This window comes from Oculina patagonica, chromosome 10 (assembly GCF_052425735.1).
Source record: "Oculina patagonica isolate OP01 chromosome 10, crgOcupat, whole genome shotgun sequence".
Taxonomy (NCBI): Eukaryota; Metazoa; Cnidaria; class Anthozoa; order Scleractinia; family Oculinidae; genus Oculina; species Oculina patagonica.
This window is the reverse complement of record NC_135767.1, coordinates 18,843,430-18,862,105: the sequence shown is the minus strand read 5'-3', so window position 1 is coordinate 18,862,105 and position 18,676 is coordinate 18,843,430. Positions and strand designations below refer to the sequence as shown.

The following is an 18,676-nucleotide window of genomic DNA, read 5'->3' as shown; positions in this document are numbered from 1 at the left end:
ACATTGCATGATTACCCCATGATCGTAGAAGTCTAAGCTGAACTTCTTCAATCTAAATTAAGCGTAACGTAAGTGCGCTTTGACATATTTTAAATCCGTTAAACATCTCGGTTAGGCTCGAATGAAAATGTTCCCATGTGGGTTAATCACATTTTTCACATGATTTCCGTTGTTTGTTCCACAAGGATCATGAGTAGGCCAGTGACTTCCCGTGTAGCCATCGAAATAATAGTAATTCTTTAAAGTCCTGAATCGCGGTCCATAGGCATTACTCGAAATGAAGTCCCAGGGCGGTGCGGTCCCGTTACAAGTATCCGTCACGTGTTTAGCAATATGACAGCTGATGCTTCCGTCCTGCCAATCAACCAAACTTCCAGTTCCCGGATGGCATATCAACCAGTTGTTGATGTTGCTTTTGATCAGGATCTGTCTGCCAAGTTGTTTCCACTGCGAGAAGTTTATGGCGTTGTAGTCTGTTTCGTTCAATGAGGGAGTTGTCGAGATGGGAACATCCAATCTAGGGTCTGCTGGCCAATTTGGTCTTGGTGTAATTGTATTCGAGTTATACTTGAAATGACCGTAGTTTGTGAATGTATAGCTCCACACTAGAGTCCAGCCTCCTCCATCAGTCTCCATATCACAGTAAGCCCTGAACGCGTTAGTCTGGGACCCACCATCAGGATCGATCCGATAAACACCCGAAGAAGTATGAGGAGATTGGCTGTGTAGGGCCTGGCACGAGAGGGCTGACGATTCACTAGTACCTACAACATAAAGTACGTTTTTTAATCATGACCCAAATTATTAAAATATGTTAAGAAGGTTACCTTGTACACCAGGGCCCGGTTGTTCAAAACTCCGATTAGCGCTAATCAGCGATTAAATATGCTAATCGGCGATTAAATTTTAACGCGCGATTAGATTGCGTTGCTCGAAGCCCGATTAGCGCTAATCAACGATTAAACTAAGGGTTAAATTTAACACTGCTCCGGTTGAAGATTAACTCACTAATCGGCCGATTAAACTGGAAAAATGGCGGACTTGTTGTTTGTGAGACAAAGACGCCTGCGAAGTTATCAATATAACGACACCATACATACTGGCTTGTTGCGATCAAGAACTACGACCTTTAACGTTAAAATAGTTTTATTTACTTCTTGCTGTACATTTCTTTTCTGTGTAAGCTTTATTTTAAGCTTTATAAAACAATAAATACAATACAAAATAAACAAGAACTACGGCCTCGCCGCGGCAGAGCGTCTATAATTGTACAAATAATTCAATACATCCAGTAAATTCAGAGTAAATTACAAACCTCGTAGAGGCAGATTTACGAAGCGTTAGACTTGCACCAAGTCGCCCTTTGAGAAAGTCTAACGAAGCGTGGTCACGCTCTGAAACCAATTTCCCAAATGCTAGTCATCACTATGATTTAATGCGACTGGAAAAATGATTATTTTCGAATCGGACCAGTTAGTTTTACGTCGCGACAGCTGTTTTCCTTTTACCACATGCGACACTGCGGACGCCATATTGGGAACCATCGCAGTGTTTACTCAAGGAGAATTACTTTTTGGGATACTAAACGTCGATTAGCGAGACAATACAAATTGTTTTACACTAAGTACTAACCGTTAATCAACGATTAACTAATCGTGCCTTTAATCGGGCTTTGAACAACGTTCTCAATTCCACCGATTAGCTAACCCGGTGTTAGTGATTTTAATCGACGATTAGGCCTAATCGTTGGTTAGTTTAATCGGAGTTTTGAACAACCGGGCCCAGGGAATAAATCGTTGTTTATGGCATCCATGCTCACCGATTTTAATTTTCGTACTGGGAAAATTTTTGACTGTGTGCTGGTTTGAGTTCTTTCGTCGTTAAGTACACTCTTTTATTTTATTAGAACCATTTTTATAAGAACGTTGAGGCTGAGATTTGCCCCAAAATTCAAGAAAATGTATGGGCTTAAAAAAAGAGTGTATTATTGCTTTCAAAGGCGTGACACCGAAGTTAGTTACTATCAATCTCTTAGCATTTTAACCAAAATTATGTTATTTTTTTATGGGTCATTCAAAAATGACTCATAATCACTGCACTTACCCGGTGAATTTGAGATTCTTGGCGAGCCAACCTGTAAACGGAATGTTAATTATTAAGGATTAATCATAACTAGTAAAAAGTGACACCAATAGAAAAACCTTATACAATAAATCAAACAAATAGAAGGCAAATAAAGTAAAAAGTATTTCCATCTTTTCAAAATGGTGTTGATAGTAAATTTTAATCCCGATAAAAGGTTTTTAAGAAAAAAATTTAAATTGAAATTTAAAAGGGCAAAATTTTAAAAGGTTAAAACGTGAATTCAAGCTTATCCTTCGGGCAAGCAACTCTATGCTATGCGTGGGGCAGTTACGTGATTACATTAGTTTATTATTGTATTTTTTGTAACTATAGTTTAGTCGGTACGGCTTTCCTGTGCCCTTGCTTACTGGGCAAGTGAGCATGAGAAGTCACTTTCCAAACAGGACTACCGGACGGGGCTTTGAAAACATCTGCATGTATGTCGAGCCCTGCCTTTAGCCGTCGTTTTCATGATGTTTTCATGTTTACGCTTGGTGCTGTCTTCATATTAATCCCATATTTATGGTTTTGATTGAAATTCGTCTTTTTAATTCAGACCGGACTAAAAATCGACATGAAAAAACAACAACAACAATAACAACAACATACATACATACATAAATTTATCATATTATCGAGTAAGAAACAACTACTGGTGTTTTTAGAAGCATAAAAATTGGTTGGAATCTTAGAATTATAGTCGTTGAATAACGAGTACAAATTGTTTTTAAGTTCTTTTAATTAATGTCATGTTGACAGTTGTCATATATCCGGCATTTAGTTAAACATATTGGCCTATACAAATTTTAAATTTATTTTTTTTCCCATTAAAATGGATCTTGAGACTCTGACAAGGTTCTGATCGCATTATACAAACCTTTTCCAAATATAAAGAACCGTCTCGTTTTAAAATATTTTCTGCCTGCTCTGTTTGACCATCAGTGTGAAGTGAGCAAGTTCCGTGGCTTGCTATAAAATTTGCACTTTTACAAGCATCTTGCTTGGCACACATTTGTGAACAGGACAACAAAGAATCTGCCTTGCCATTAAAAATGCTGTTTTCATTAAAAAGAAAAGCGTTTTCATCGATTTTAAAGAAAACGCCATTCTCTTTTGCTCTCATTTTTTCCGCCAAAGACAGTATAAATACAAGTGTAGCCAACAGCATCTGCGGTGAAGGAAAAAATAAAAGTCATTTTGGAAATAAGAAATAATAAACCAGATCTCGAATTTGCAGGCTTGAAAGTGGGTTCAGTTTTGAAGATCAGAATTGAGATACTTACGGCTTTCTTGGGGAAGAAGTGGTGAAGCATACCCCTGACGACGGGTGTATACATGTTCATGTAAGAATCAATCATGGGAAATGACAAAATGAGAATTTTCTGAAGTGCATATAACATTATTGCTTCAATCAGTTTTGACGTCCTGTTCTATGAATATTTCTTTATGTCATTCCTTGAATAAATAACGACGTTTTAATGAAAATTTTGTATTTATTTTTATCAATCAATTTTCCTTAAGAAACATAATATCTTGAGGCTTTGTTGACATTTTTGTTATATATATAGGAAGTGCTTAAAACCCGTTTGTCAGATGAACATTTATCGATTAGAAAAATAGTTGTATGTGTTCTACCGTTTTGCACAATACAAAATATACCTGTTTATTGCAAATATCTTCTTGCCTTGAGATCGAAGCAGTATAGGGTGGAATTCAAAATGATTATTATCATTATGATTAATAATATTGAACTACTATTTAATTAATAACTACTAATGAAATTTTCCATTTCCGTGCCACCTTTGTTATGCCTATGAAATGGATCTTCGAACCATTTTTTTGTTTATTAAAGTTACCCATCAGTTCGAAAGCTCGTTTTCAATTCATTGTTTCTCAATGTAAATACAATCTTACCGTATGTTCTGATTTTTTTTGTACACACGGATATTGCCTGCCTATGCAATAATTATTATTTAACTTTCGTTAATTACAAGGTAACTTTCGTTTTGTTCGCTTCGAGCGTTGATAAATTATCGTGTTTTTTTTTTCTTTCTTTTTTTCCGGAGGGCCATTTTTTTCAGGAATCACTAAAAATGTCTTGGAGTTAAAATATTACCTTGGGCTGGCTGCAGTTCCGTTGTTTTACTTGAAACTAAAACCACTGAAATGTGATTTTTTGTATCTTTATTTCTTTTACTCCGGTCAGTTGCGTCCTCAAACCGCTTCGCTTATAAATCAAGCGAATTAATATTGATATCCGTCAACAACTTCAAAAATTAGTATGTAATTTTTAAACTATTAATTAAAAGCAGCTGGAGACGGTGAATTGATTTTCCACATATATAAGGTACGGTATAGGGTCTTGCAGTTGACAAAATATATATATAGAGGATATTACACGGCGGCGCGAAGATATGAATTTTTCCTCTCTTCGTCTGACTTTCCACAAGCAAGAAGCTCTTTTGAATAATTTCAAGTCATAAGAAGTTTTCTTCTTCGTGTTAGCATTTTCCTGCTCCTCAGTAAGGCATTTATTTTGGTTTCATTGAACTTCACGAATCGATAGCTCGCCATTTCCAATCGGCGTTGGCAGCTTTGCACAAACAACCGTGCAAAGGCGGGAAATGACGTCATCGATATCCTCACTTGCTGCTATATAATAAATATGTATATGACTGGATTTATGAAAACCAGGTTAGTGAAATTTTTACCGTTGTTAGCGCAAATCGACGTAAACGCGTTTCAAAGTAGACGATATAAAATCTAAAGTGAATGTAAGACTTTTTTTCTCTCCTCCTCTCTCTTTTCTACCTTTCAGCGCTGTAGTTCATTTTTTTTTCTTTCTCGGCATGTTTTTAGGCCACATCGCAGTGTAATGTACTTGGTCAAAAACACTCAGGTCACCGGCTTTTCTTTGACCACGTTTTCATAAATCCAGTTATATATATATAAAAATGACTTTCCGTACGATCCAGGTGGAAAAAAAAAAAGAATATTACCGACCTGTGCAATAATCCTTTTTTTAAATAAAGCTTTTGGAGTCCGAAATCTTCATTTTATCCTTAACGACATAATCAATATTGTTCGCTTGGACCGTTTCTTTCCGAAGGGCCATTATCTTCGAGAATTATTAGAAACAGGTAAGAAACGTCCTGTTTTTTTTTTCTTTTACTGAAATGAAAGCCACTGAAATGTATTTTTTTGATAATCCATATCCCTGTCAATTGCGTCTTCAAATCGCTTCGCTTATCAATCAAGCTACTACAAAAACCAGTATATAATTTTTAGACTATAAATTAAAAAAAAACAACAACTGGAGATTGTGAATTATTTTTCCACATATTTAGGGTGCGTTCAAACGTTTAGTTTTTTTAATTTAACAATTGAATGTTTGTTTAATTAACTATTCCTTCAGGTTGATAGTACATTTTGGACCATTTTTCAAGAGGTTCAAAAACAAAAACCAACTTTCTGCTTTTATTCAACCTTTATTGTTAACCGGCATCATTATTTCTACAACGATTCAAATTTAGTAAGGTTTAAATCTAATTCAAAGATTAAGTAAGAAGTTGTTCTACAAAAGGGACCACCCTCACGGTACCTTCCAAATTTCAATGTTTCAAAAAGTCATGAAACTTTTAAGAAAATACGATGTAACTAGTAAATTCTTAGCAAGAAAAAACATATTTTATCAGTAACTATCAAAGAAAAAGCGTCGGTTGTTTGCCAGCTGTTAGCGCTTTGATGGTAGATTGACAACTGGACTTGCGCTCGGTAGTCGCGAATTCAACTCTCTCGCGATTTGTAAATGGTCAACTGGTCTACCTTCTGCCAATTGGGATTTTTAACGTGTTTTAAAAGACTTTTTTGTTTATTTACGCTTTTTGTTTGTTTATTTACAGTGACTAAATTAGCAGAGCAGTGCTAAATACTTTGAAACTTCAATGAAGTGATTTATTAACTAATTTTTTTTTTCCTTTTCACGTGCACCCATTGAAAAATGGAATTGTTGAATACCTTGTGCAAATATTGGATTATTTAGGGCGTGATTACATGGCGAATTTCAGCCCAGTTTGCCAGGCTAAAAGATTTTTGCGACCATCCCTGAGAATTCGTAAGCTCACATTATCAGCCCGGGCTAAAATTTGAATACCGAGAGGTTTTTCAGACTATTCAGCAAACGCAAACGTCGCAAACGCAGACGTCTTTTTAAGGAGATTTCTTCTGGAAGTGGAGCTGAGATTTCAGCCCGGAAACCAGAGCTGAAATGTGCCTTGTAATCAGGGCCTTGGGGCCTGATTATATGGAGGAGAGTTGTCCCTGGTAGGATGGTTACCCTCTCCTCCGAGCTATCTTATACCGAGCATTTATATGAGAAAGTTGTCCCTCTTGACCGAGCCAAAACTTGGCCCTCTCGGTTCAAAAGACTGGCGAGAGTTATTTTGAAATATCTATTATGGCTGCCTTTTCAAAAATTAGGAACCCTGAAACATCGACGACGACCATTATGGACAACTTTACTGCCAACTTCGATGTTGTTTTGGCCAATTGCAGCATTTGCGTATGCTCCATATGTGTCAACTTGTCCCTGGTAGGCGAGGCAAAAATAACCAAACTGTTTATATGGAAAAAAGTTGGCTCGCTCCCAGGCCACTCTACCTTCAAAGCAAGTGACCCTCCATCCAGGGTCACCCTGCCCCCCCCCGAGCCAACTTTGCAATTTCTCATATAAACAGTTCGAAGCTATTTATAAAGAAACGTATGAAAAGCTCTCTCGCCCGGGGTGGCTCAGTATGGAGGGTAACCCTCCTACCAGGGACAACTATCCTCCATATAAACAGGCCCTTACTTTGAAGAAACGTTCGATTTGATCTTGAATGAACAAACAGTTGTTAGCGAACGAAAATATTCCCATGAGGATTTTCCACATTTTTCAGGCCATTGTTCTGATTCAGACCACAGGGATCATGTGCGGGGTGGCGAATTTCTGTGCAACCTTCAAAATGATAATAAGATGATGCTCCCCCAATGGTACGCTTTAAGTTTGCTCCGCAATTATTTCTTGTGAAATATGAAATCGGCGGCGGCCCATCTGCACACATGTCAGTTACGCGCTTGACAATCTTACAAGTGACGTTTCCATTTTGCCATTCAACCAAACTTCCTGTATCCGGTGAACAAACAACCCAGTTGTTGATGTTGCTTTTGATGAGGATCTCCTTTCCAAACTGCCGCCACAACGGAAATTCCATGGCATTGTAGTCGGTTTCATTCAGTGGTGGGGAAGTAGATATTGGGACATCTGAATTCCCTGCTGGCCAGTTAGGTCTTGGAGTAACAGCGTTTGTGGTGGCCGAAAAATGCTCGTAGTCGGTAAACGTGTAACTCCACACTAGAGTCCAGCCTCCTCCATCAGTATCCATTTCACAGTAAACCTTGAACGCGTTGGCATGGGATCCACCATCTGGGTCAACCCAATATACACCACTGGGATGAAGAGCTCGGGGGAGGGCCTTGCACGAGGGAACAGCCAGCTCTTTTGTTGATCCTATGTTACAGAAACAAGAAGCTGTATGTAAACGATGAATAGGAAATTTACAAGAACTTTTACAAGAAAAAAGTTTACAAGAGTTGTTTTGATGAAGAATAATTTGTGATTGCTGAAATAATTACAATACAGTTGTTTTGCTCAGTATAGTTGAAGGTGACATGCCTAGTCAATTGATAAAATCTAAGCAAATTACAAATAACAATATTTTAAGGGTAGAGATTGTGAGTTGAAGTTAAAGGGGAAGAGAGGGTTCGAGTTCACAACCGCCTGATTAAAACTATGAGTACAGTAGTACGAAGTACAAAAAAGAGATTTAAAAATAAAGAAAGTTTTAAATAAATTCTGGCTTAACTTACCAAGGTCTGAATTAATCTGCGAAACGACAAAAACAAAGACTCGTGTTATTTGAACATTAACAATAATCGCTTACCAAATAAAAATTATTATACCGGTAAGTTTAGTTTACGTTAATGTGTTAAGAATTCAACCTCTCAGCTCGTTTCAGAAGAGATTTAAGTAATTCTTGCGCCAATAAGGTTGTTTTATAAAGAATACAATACACTTTTTTAAATAAGAAAATTCACGTATAAGACCTGATTTTCGTCAAAAGACTAATTTCAAAATGGTTCTTATATAAATATTAAATGTCTATTAAGAAATCAGGCTAAACAGATTCTAAAGCAGATAACTAAAGTAACATGGTTAAACAAATATTTTTGTAATGTGCTTAAAATTTATTTTACATTAGTTGGTATATAAATTGCACTTATTATTAGTGAATATAATTAATGACATTAATGGTGTTATTTTTACCCGGTTAAAATGGGAAATTCTAACCCACCTGACAGTAAAATCAGTTAATTATTATTCAGTTTATGCAACTTATCAACTTGCGTCGTCCTGATACGAATGTTGCTTTTTCCTAGTATCTGTAATTTTACTTCCCCACGATACTGAGCTAATTATCCATCCCTTCCCTCTATAGGTGCTCGGTGGGCGGATTTTTAGCCATCTTTACATGTGCATGTCCTGTTTGTTTGTACTGACTTTGTTTAGAAAAAAAATTCCAAACCTCACGGCAAGGATAAGGTTTAATCGTGTGTTTGTTACAAGAGTGCAGAATTTCGTAGAAAATAGTAAAAAAATCGCTGTTAAGCTTAAAAAAAAATACATGTACTTTGCTATATGTTTGCAACGGTTAGAAAATGACACTTGTCTAATGTTTTCTGATCTCTAGTTTACACAGTTTAAGATCCCCTTTCATTTTCCTGGCCTCAAAAAGGTTTTTTTGTATAGATATCGTGAGGACATGGGTACTATTATTATGCAACGGCGCTGGAGGTGGATTGGCCATGTCATCCGAAAGGAAAACGAATCCATCACAAAGACAGCACTATACTGGACACCCGAAGGAAAGCGCAAGCGCGGCAGGCCCAAGAATACATGGCGACGTACAGTAGAGACAGAATTGAGGGGCTTAAACCAAAGCTGGAACACCATCCAACAGCTGGCCAAAGACAGACAGCAGTGGAGGACCTTTGTTGCTGCCCTACGTGCCAGTGGGCACAATGGGCAGTGAGTGAGTGATCGTGATTATGTGGCAACTTTTCATTCTGGATGCTCGTTATACTTGCAAATTCGTATATGGCAGATCACTATTTACTGTTACCTTTTCCAGGTGAATTGAATTGACTTGTTTCCCAAAGAGCCGTGAATGAGTATTCCTCGTTTTGTCCAGTAGAGAACACTTTCTCTCGTCTGTTATAAAATTAGCACTCTTGCATCGTTTGTCTCTGGCACATCGCTGTGAACAGGACATCAGCGAATCTGATCTTACTTCAGAAATAGGACTTTTGTCGGATAAAACAGAGTTGTTCTTTGTTTCGAACACAGCTTGTTGTCGACCTTCAGCTCTTGTGTTTGTTGTTTAGAGAAGGAAAAACACTGCAACTGCCAACATCTGAAAAAAACATGAAATGTGTTAGGTCACGAAAATTGTCGGACTAAAGGTTCAAGTACACGAATCAGAATTATTATTTATCACTTATCTTTTAGGTTTTAGTAATAGGTAAGGTCATTCATTTGGCCTGGCTTAAAAAAAATTTATATACTGCAATGCGTCAAACACGAAGCGAGAGTCTTTCATCAAATTTCCATACTCAAAAGATAGACTCAAAAGTATATTTATTGTAAGTGGTCGGTAGTATTTCTATACTGCCTGTATTATTCTCGTCTATTTTTTGTGTTTGGTTTCCAGATGAAGCGAGAAATAGTTAATAAGACTTTGATTGAAAATAATAGTAAAAGATAGAATGACTTTCTTTGGTTTGCTTTTTTATTGTTCAATTGTTACGTAATCATGTGAACAGTTTGGAAAACAAAATTCAGAAAAATACACCCACGAAATGTTAAATGGAAATAAATGTACTTATTGTAAACTACAACAGCGATTCAGAAAATTAAAATTGATCTGAGGGGTAACTTGTTTGAGAGTTTTTATTGTTTTAGATATGTGATACATATATTACTGGACATGGAATTTATTTAAATTGTTACTGCTATCGATGCGATTTCGTTCATTCTAAAATATAGGTTACAACACGATTGTGACCTTTTGGCAAGGTTTGATCCTAATTCGAGAATGTTAAATTGAATAAATATGCTTACCGCTTGTATGTTTGTGAAAATTACCACAGGCTAAATTCCATTTTAATACTTTTAAGTACTCTGTTATATCTATAAGCAAGGATATTCGTTGAGAGAAAGAGAGCAACAATCTTAATTATATGCCATTACACGAAATGGGAGCCTCTGATCGCTCTTATTTCATGTTGGACTGAATTCTCTTTAGATTCTTCTTATATGTCACCTTTTCTATTTGTAGCAAGTAAACCTAAACCTGAAAATGCCAACGTCGGAGGTAGTTTTTTTAGTTAATTTAGTTTCACCAAATTTTGCTTTGATTTGTCAGTACGTTACGTTGTGTAGGTTTAGTGAAATATTGTAATTCGTTCAATGTAGCACTGCAATTGGTCTTACAACAAAACTTTATTTAAACTCCAAAAAATAAAAGAAAATACAAAAAAATAAGCAATAAACAGAATATGAATTGCATTTATACAAAAACATGACGTGTGAAATGAAGTCTTAACTTTTTTAGTACTGATTTAGGTTTATAAATAGTTTGACTGTTCTGCTTCGAAATATAGGACCATCTTGTCTTCAAATTACAGAAAACAATTCATACCTTTACTTGATGTATCATTTTCAAGGCCTCTTTAAACTCATAAAGTCTTCTGACAAAGTGTTATGCGGATCTTTGTAACAGATCCCTTTTCTGCTAAATAATTAACATGGCATTAATAATTACCAATGTTTGCAGCTGTCATGACAAATAACTTTGTTTTTGGCGATAATTACACGGTTTGCAATGTTAATTTTTTTTATGTTTAGTTTGTTTAGATGTTCTGTTTCAATAAACCTTTGTTATGTTGTCATAAACATCATGAAGTATTAAACTGAAATTGGACAACAGCAGATAAATTAAAATAGAATCTTGTTGTACTTTAAAAGCATTTTTGAGGTTTGCAAACTTTACTATTTGGCATGTGCATGTTTTGAATAAAAAAATCATAATTTTGATGGAAATTTCTCGTTTCCGAGATCACGTTATTTAGAGTGTCATGATCTAAAATCATTTACATATCTCATTCTGTTCGATTACCAAGCAATAATAAACACTTCAAATGCGACTTATCTTCAATAAGAAAGTATCTTTTATAAGTTGACTTTCACTCACTCGGGGTATTTTTTTTTTTTTTTTTTTCACTCGGGGTATGCTATCAGCTAAGACATTACTTTTGCCCTGTATTTTTATTGCAATAAACACACATACAATACCCACAATACACACAAAAGCTAATTACAATAGTTATCTACACTATGCTAAGCGAGTAAACAGTCACCATTTACAATGGATTACTAGTTCGTTATAATTACTTGCACGGCTTTATATACAATATTGGGGTAAAATAAATTTTTGTTAACTTGTGATGGTCAAATTACGAACTGACCCTATATTTTTAATATACTATATTTAAAAGACAGAGATTGTGCGGACAGTTACTCGAGTTTCACGCAACACATTTTCCTTTGTTTATTTTTAAAGTAGGTGTGATATTACACGGCTGACAAAAATTGTTTCCGGTTAGGGTAATCTGCATGCGCAATTTACCGAGAAAGTGGACTGGAAGCTAAGATCGAGAAAAAGAAGCATACAAGATACACTGCTTTATAAGTTTCAACTATCAGTTAGAATAATGAAAAGCTTATTAACTCCTTCATTAACTGCAAATTATAATTATATTCTCTTTACGATATTGTACATTGACAAGAAGACAGGTTATGAGAATTCAGGAACGAGAATGCCTTGATAAACCGCCAACTCTTCAGAGCTAACATTACTATTAATGCAAATTGATATTTATCATTAAGCAGATTTAAAATATTTGATGCTATCAGTATTGGATAAAACAGCAAACATACGTTCTGGTTTGCAAATATGTAAACCAGTAAACTAGTTTTGATCATTTTTTATCACGAATGAGACATCATGTTTCACGGCGTAAAGAGTTTAATATACATCAGGCGGTGCATTGAGTGACCTGATCGATGGCAGTTGTTTGGAATTGAACAACCTTATGTGAACAATGCATGTTGGAGGGAAACGTGTTTCTTATAAACATGCTAGGTTTCAAAAGATCAATATTAAGCTACACTTTCTCTGGGAACTTTATTGCGTTGTATTCGACGATACTATAGTTTCTTATGCTCGGATAAAAATGTTCCCATGTGGATCAATCACATTTTTCACATGATTTCCCGCATTTTTTCCACAAGGATCATGAGTTGGCCAGTTTTTCCTTGTGTATCCATCAAAATAATAGTAATTAGCAGAAGTCCTGAATCTCGGCCCATAGGCATTACTCGATTTAAAGTCCCAAGGCGGCGCAGTTCCGTTACACGTATCCGTCACGTGTTTAGTAACACGACAGCTGATGTTTCCGTCCTGCCAATCAACCAAACTTCCAGTTCCCGGATGGCATATCAGCCAGTTGTTTATATTGCTTTTGATCAGGATCTCTCTGCCAAGTTGTTTCCACTGCGAGAAGTTTATGGCGTTGTAGTCTGTTTCGTTCAGGGGAGGAGTTGTCGAGACGGGAACATCTACTTTAGAGACTGCTGGCCAATTTGGTCTTGGTGTGATCGCGTTCGAGTTATCTTGAAAATGAACATAATTTGTGAATGTATAGCTATATACTAGGGTCCAACCTCCTCCATCAGTGTCCATATCACAGTAAGCCCTGAAGGCGTTTGTCTGGGTCCCACCATCAGGATCAATCCAATAAACACCCGAGGAAGGAAAAGAAGATTGACTGTGTAGGGCCTGGCACGAGGGCACCGCTGAAAATCGAGTGTTGCCTACGTGAATAAGACATTTTTAATCATTGGTTTTCATGAACATGACCCAAAATATTGAAATATTTTACAATTTTACCACTGTTACTAAATGTACACCTTTTATCGTTAAAATTATAAACTAGATCAGCCATATTTACCACCCCACTCACCAATTTTAATTTTCCAACAGAGACAAATTATTGATTGGGTGTTGGTTTGTGTGCTTTTATCATTAGTTATTATCGCTTAATAATATCCAAAGCGTTATTATACCAAAATTAAGTACTATCGACCCCTAAACTTCTTAACTAAAAAGTAACATTACTTACCCGGTGAATTTGGAATTCCAGGAGAGACAACCTTTAAAATGAATGATACTAATTCAGGAAAACTTGAAATAAATATTAGAGAGAAGTGACATCCCCCCCCCCTCAAAAAAAAAAAGAAGACATACAAGGAAACAAACACCAAAAAACTGACAAGTCGATAATTAAAGTGATAAAAGAGTGTTTTAAAAATTTAAAAATTTTAAACCAGTGAAAAAGAGAACTTTGAGCACTGATATTTCTTTTCCTTGGTTTCTAGGATGAAAAAAAAATTACTCTTGCAGAAGTGTTTACGTTTAGCGCTTTAATATAAGCTTTATGCTACGACAGGTCAATACCAAAACACGAAAACGTTTTTATACAGTTAATTTAATTAATCATATTCCTGAATTGGGGAAAGCTACATGAGAGTCAATACATTTTTTTAAGAAGCATGGAAATAGCGAGGACACTTTTAAGTTCGTTTTAATTAATGCCAGACAGTTGTCAAATATCAGGCATTAAGTCAAATGTAGTGGCCTACATATAGAGATCTGACAAGAAATTAAGTGATAACAAACCTTTTCCAAATAAAAAGAACCGTCTTGTTTTAAAAGCCTTTTTGACTGCTTTGTTTGAATATCAGTGAGAAGTGAGCAGGTCCCTTGGCTTGCTATAAAATTTGCACTTTTACAAGCATCTTGCCTCGCACACATCTGTGAACAAGACATTAAGGAGTCTGCCTTTCCATTCCAAAAAGCGTTTTCATGAAAAAGAAAAGAGTTTTCTTCAATTTTGAAGAAAACACCATGTTCGTCTGTTTTTATCTTTGCCGCCAAGGACAACATAAATACAACTGTAGCCAGCAACATCTGCAGTAAGGGAAAAAATAAATGTGATCTTGGACTGAGAAATAATATAATATATAATATATATAATTTGTAGGCTTGATATATTACTGAAAGTGCGTTTAGTTTTGAAGAACTGAAGAATCGAATTACTTACGATTTTCTTGAGGAAGAAGGGTCGAAGGATACCCCTGGCGACATGTATGCGCTAATTTAAGAACTAACTGATGGGAAATGACAAATACGAATTCACTAAAGTGCGCATAAAATGATGTTATTACATCAATCAATATTGACGTCCTGTTTTTGGTCTATATATACATATTTTGTCATTCCTTAAGTAAATATCGCAGTTTTAATGACAATTTTGTATTTATATTGCAATCGAATTTTATCCTCAAAAGACATAATATCTTGAGGCTTTGTTGGCATTTTGTTAATATATATAAAAAGTGCTTACTTAAAACCCGCTTTTCAGATAAACATTTATCGGTTCAAAAAGGTTGTACGTAATCAATCGTTCTAAAAAATGCAAATCAACGTTTCTAGAGTATCCTTTTGCCTTGAAATTGACACGGAGAGGCGCGGGAAATAAAATTATCTTTATGATTTATAATATTAATAACTATTATTTAATAATGACTACTCGTGAAAATTTTCAATTTCCGTGCTACGTTTTTTAAGTGCCTATGAAATGAATTTTTCGAGTTAGTTTTTGTATTTTGTAAATAACGTTTGTTCATTAGCTCGCAAGTTCGTTTTCAATGTTTCTCTTTATTAACACAATACTGACCGTATGCTCAAAGTATCTTTCACTCGCGGATATTACCGGCCAAAGTAAAAATGCTTTTTTAAAATTAAGCTTTTTTAACGACCTAGTCACTTTTGTTTACTTCGCTTGGACCGTTGATAAATTTACTTTCTTTCCGGAGGGCCATTAGTTCCGGTAATCATTAGAAACGTCCAGAAGAAATTATAATATTTCGGCTGGCTGCAGTGTTTTTTTTTTTCTTTAATTGAAATTAAAGCCACTAATTTAAAAATGTGATTATTTAATCATATTCCGGTCAACTGCGTCTTCAAACTGCTTTGCTTATCAATCAAGCGACTACAAAAACCAGTATATAATTTTTACACTATTAATTAAAGGAAGCTGGAGATTGTAAATTATGTTTCCACATATATGAGGTAAGTTCAAGCTTTTAGTTTTTAAATTTAAACAATGGTGTAAGTTATTTACTACACCTCTCTGTAACAGACCCAGTGGAATCTGGAAAAAGCCACTGGGTTGGCTAATTTCCCACTGGGTCGGCTTATTTGGGCTCGTTTTTTAAATAGGTTTATTCAAAAGTCACAACGCAGAGTCACTAGGGAAGCATAAAAATAGGCGGGTAAAATCAAAATAATCGCTGTTTTTGCTTTTTAGTTCTTCCAATGACAAAGTTTCAATCTAGGAATTTTTCGAATTGAATGCCTGCAATATTTTAAAACACAAGTTTGAAATGGTGTCATTCGTACATGCATGAGCTATAGGATAAGTGGAGTTCGTCTAAATATAAAGCCAATAACTAACCACTAAAGTCATCATTTTACTTTCGTTGTTCGAATTAGTTTACAACAAATGGGTAACCAAGCTTTTGTTGAACCGAGAAGTCATGGATGCTAAACTAATTTGAATTTGGTGTTACGGCGAAATAAGATGGGTAGGAAAAACCTTTTACCGTTGCTAGGAGATTTTGGTTTTTGGCCAATCACTAAACCAAACAAACAATGGCTATTGTTCCTCAATTTCGTGTTGAGCTCGTAAGATCAATAAATACTTTCAATCTCTCAGTTAGGTATGAAAAAGGCGACATACTTGAGCCTTTCCTCACAAGGACGGTTATGCAAAACAGTTTGGCAACCGGAAATGAATTTTGGTTTAGTTTGGAGGTGTTCGCGGTTGAACGGCGGAAAAAAATTATCAACCAAACGAATATTGATACCTGTCATCAATTACAAAGACCGGTTTATAATTTTTTAACTAAACCGCTGCAGATTGTGAAACACGTTCTACATTAAGTTTAATCAAACTTCCAACATAACGAAGACGTGGAGGAGAAAAAATAACGTAGACCTTTCTTTTTTTTTACATCATCCTTTATTAAATATAACTTTTTTGGCGTTACTTCTACAAAGAATTGCCTGCGAACGTCAGATGTCGGGAACGTTTGGCTTTAAGTCCTGCAAGCGCCAAAGTTCCAGTCTAAAATATATAATTATACGGATTGTTTGCCTGTACATTTTAAATATACATGTGAGAAATTGTGCTTTTGTCAACTTGACTTCGAATTTTCTTCTATTGCAATATTGCATGAACGTAAATGAAAGCTTACATCGCTCTTAGGCTCGAATGAAAATATTCCCATGTGGGTTGACCACATTTTTTACTTGATTTCCTCGGTTTGTTCCACAAGGATCATGGGTAGGCCAGTGATCCCCTGTGTAGCCTTCGAAATAATAGTAAGTGCTTCCCCAGTAAGTACTTGAGTAGAACATCGGTCCAAAGCCTTGGCTAGGAGAAAACATGGAAGGCGCTAACGTAGCATTGCATGTGTCTGTCACGTGTTTGATGATCTGACAGCTGACGCTCCCTTGCTGCCAATCAACCAGACTTCCAGTTCCTGGATGGCAGGTCAACCAGTTGTTGATGTTGCTTTTGATCAGGATCTCTCTGCCAAGTTGTTTCCACTGCGAGAAGTTTATGGCGTTGTAGTCTGTTTCGTTCAATGGAGGAGTCGTCGAGATGGGAACATTCACAACGGAATTTACTTGCCAATTTGGTCTTGGCGTGATTGCGTTTGAGCTCATACCTTGAAAGTTGCTATAATCAGTGAATGTATAGCTCCACACTAGAGTCCAGCCTCCTCCATCTGTCTCCATGTCACAGTAAGCTTTGAATGCGTTGGACTGGGACCCACCATCAGGATCAATCCAATAAACACCCGAGGAAGGAAGAGGAGATTGGCTGCAGAGGGCCTGACAGGATGAGACTGCGGACGATTGAGTGGTACCTACACAAAGTATGTTCCGTTAGTCATGGCATTACACATTTATGACCTTACTGATCATTTGATGCAGGCTCCAGCGGACTGAGAGCAGTGTAGAAAAAATGCTCCCTCTGCCATGATACCTACTTCAGAGAGACTTGGTTTGAAACGTCAAAATAAGACCGAGCTAACATGTCTAGAATATGACGATTTGTTACTCACCAGGTGAACTGGATATTTCAGGAGATCCAACCTGTAAAGTGAATAAATCTTTTATTATTTTGTTTCATCATTGTAACAGACGAAGATACAGTAATCCTTAAAACAATAATTCGGCAAAACAATTCTTTTAGAACGGTATTTTTTTTTTACTTTAAAAGCTCGGAACCGCATCAATTAATTGTGAACTCGATGAAGCAATAACTTTTTTCTTCCCTTACACTTTTTCGTAACGAAAAATATTGTTTTCTTGCAGTAACAAGGTTTTAGTGTCTTTTAGTATCTTTACATTATTTACATTTATTGCAAGTCTATTTCCTCAAACCAGACGAAACAACGGCACGAGAAGAACTGAAAACAAGAAATTTTAAATGAGAATTTGTAAAAAAAAAACAGTTCTGGAGTCATGAAAAATGTTGATAACAAACCTTTTCCAAATAAAGAGAACCGTCTCGTTCTAAAAGCTTTTCTTCCCGCTTTGTTTGTCCTTCACTGAGAAGCAAACAGGTTTCTTCACTTGCTATAAAATTTGCACTTTTACAAGCATCTTGCCTCGCACAAATTTGTGAACAGGACAGTAACGAGTCTGCCTTTCCATTCCAAATGCTGTTTTCATGAAAAAGAAAAGAGTTTGCTTCGATTTTAAAGAAAACGCCATTCTCTTCTGCTTTTATCTTTACCGCCAAGGAAAATATAAATACAAGTGTTCCCGGTACCATCTGCGAAAAAAAGAAGAAAAAACGGTTATTTGATAAGCACTTGGGGATTAAGTAAAAATATGCGTAGCTATAACAGTTTAGTAGGTAACGGGAAGAGAACTGGGTTTTGAAGGACTGAATTACTTACGATTTTCTTCAGGAAAAAAGGGTGAAAGATATACGTGTTGACAGCCATCGCTTTAATTTAAGAAATCCGTGAGAAACGCCAAGTGTCACGGATGAAAAATGTCAAATGAGAATTATTAGCGCACAAAACATTATTACTGCAATCGTTTTTGTCATGCTGTTTTTCTTATTAATTTGTTTTTGCCATTACGAAAATAAATATCGACGTTTATTATGGGTAGTGCGTATATTTTTATTGTAATTTTGAGGTAATGTTTGCTTTTTAATTCGAAAAAAGCTTTTTAGCAGGATGCTT

General features: G+C 35.9%; 5 protein-coding genes across 7 annotated transcripts; all 5 read right to left on the bottom strand.

Moving 5' to 3' along the window:
* Positions 1 to 1,532, bottom strand: LOC144667320 (uncharacterized). The gene is made up of 2 exons (XM_078528710.1): positions 1,484 to 1,532; positions 1 to 764 (listed from the first exon to the last, which is right to left on the bottom strand). The coding sequence occupies exons 1-2, from the start codon at positions 1,530 to 1,532 to the stop codon at positions 112 to 114; spliced, it is 702 nt and encodes a 233-aa protein (XP_078384836.1). The 3' UTR covers positions 1 to 111.
* A 530-nt stretch (positions 1,533 to 2,062) lies between these two features.
* LOC144667319 (uncharacterized) lies at positions 2,063 to 3,576 on the bottom strand. Its single transcript, XM_078528709.1, has 3 exons — positions 3,408 to 3,576; positions 3,002 to 3,292; positions 2,063 to 2,134 (listed from the first exon to the last, which is right to left on the bottom strand). Exons 1-3 carry the CDS (start codon positions 3,522 to 3,524, stop codon positions 2,063 to 2,065), a joined length of 480 nt encoding a protein of 159 aa, XP_078384835.1. The 5' UTR covers positions 3,525 to 3,576.
* A 2,770-nt stretch (positions 3,577 to 6,346) lies between these two features.
* On the bottom strand, positions 6,347 to 10,407 carry LOC144629164 (uncharacterized). 2 transcript variants are annotated; one of them, XM_078487370.1, is made up of 4 exons: positions 9,345 to 10,407; positions 8,032 to 8,047; positions 6,974 to 7,672; positions 6,347 to 6,419 (listed from the first exon to the last, which is right to left on the bottom strand). In XM_078487370.1, exons 1-3 carry the CDS (start codon positions 9,492 to 9,494, stop codon positions 7,017 to 7,019), a joined length of 822 nt encoding a protein of 273 aa, XP_078343496.1. In that variant the 5' UTR covers positions 9,495 to 10,407; the 3' UTR covers positions 6,347 to 6,419; positions 6,974 to 7,016. The 2 variants fall into 2 exon arrangements, with proteins under 2 accessions (XP_078343496.1, XP_078343495.1); XM_078487369.1 differs by lacking the exon at positions 6,347 to 6,419 and having other exon boundaries at positions 6,926 to 7,672.
* A 1,136-nt stretch (positions 10,408 to 11,543) lies between these two features.
* On the bottom strand, positions 11,544 to 14,542 carry LOC144627973 (uncharacterized). Of its 2 annotated transcripts, XM_078486003.1 has the most exons (4): positions 14,446 to 14,518; positions 14,022 to 14,312; positions 13,465 to 13,495; positions 11,544 to 13,156 (listed from the first exon to the last, which is right to left on the bottom strand). In XM_078486003.1, the coding sequence occupies exons 2-4, from the start codon at positions 14,310 to 14,312 to the stop codon at positions 12,501 to 12,503; spliced, it is 978 nt and encodes a 325-aa protein (XP_078342129.1). In that variant the 5' UTR covers positions 14,446 to 14,518; the 3' UTR covers positions 11,544 to 12,500. The 2 variants fall into 2 exon arrangements, with proteins under 2 accessions (XP_078342129.1, XP_078342130.1); XM_078486004.1 differs by having other exon boundaries at positions 11,544 to 12,955; positions 14,022 to 14,542.
* Positions 14,543 to 16,405: 1,863 nt separating this feature from the next.
* On the bottom strand, positions 16,406 to 18,427 carry LOC144627970 (uncharacterized). The gene is made up of 4 exons (XM_078486001.1): positions 18,383 to 18,427; positions 17,965 to 18,255; positions 17,540 to 17,570; positions 16,406 to 17,341 (listed from the first exon to the last, which is right to left on the bottom strand). Exons 2-4 carry the CDS (start codon positions 18,253 to 18,255, stop codon positions 16,671 to 16,673), a joined length of 993 nt encoding a protein of 330 aa, XP_078342127.1. The 5' UTR covers positions 18,383 to 18,427; the 3' UTR covers positions 16,406 to 16,670.
* Between the last annotated feature and the right edge of the window lie 249 nt (positions 18,428 to 18,676).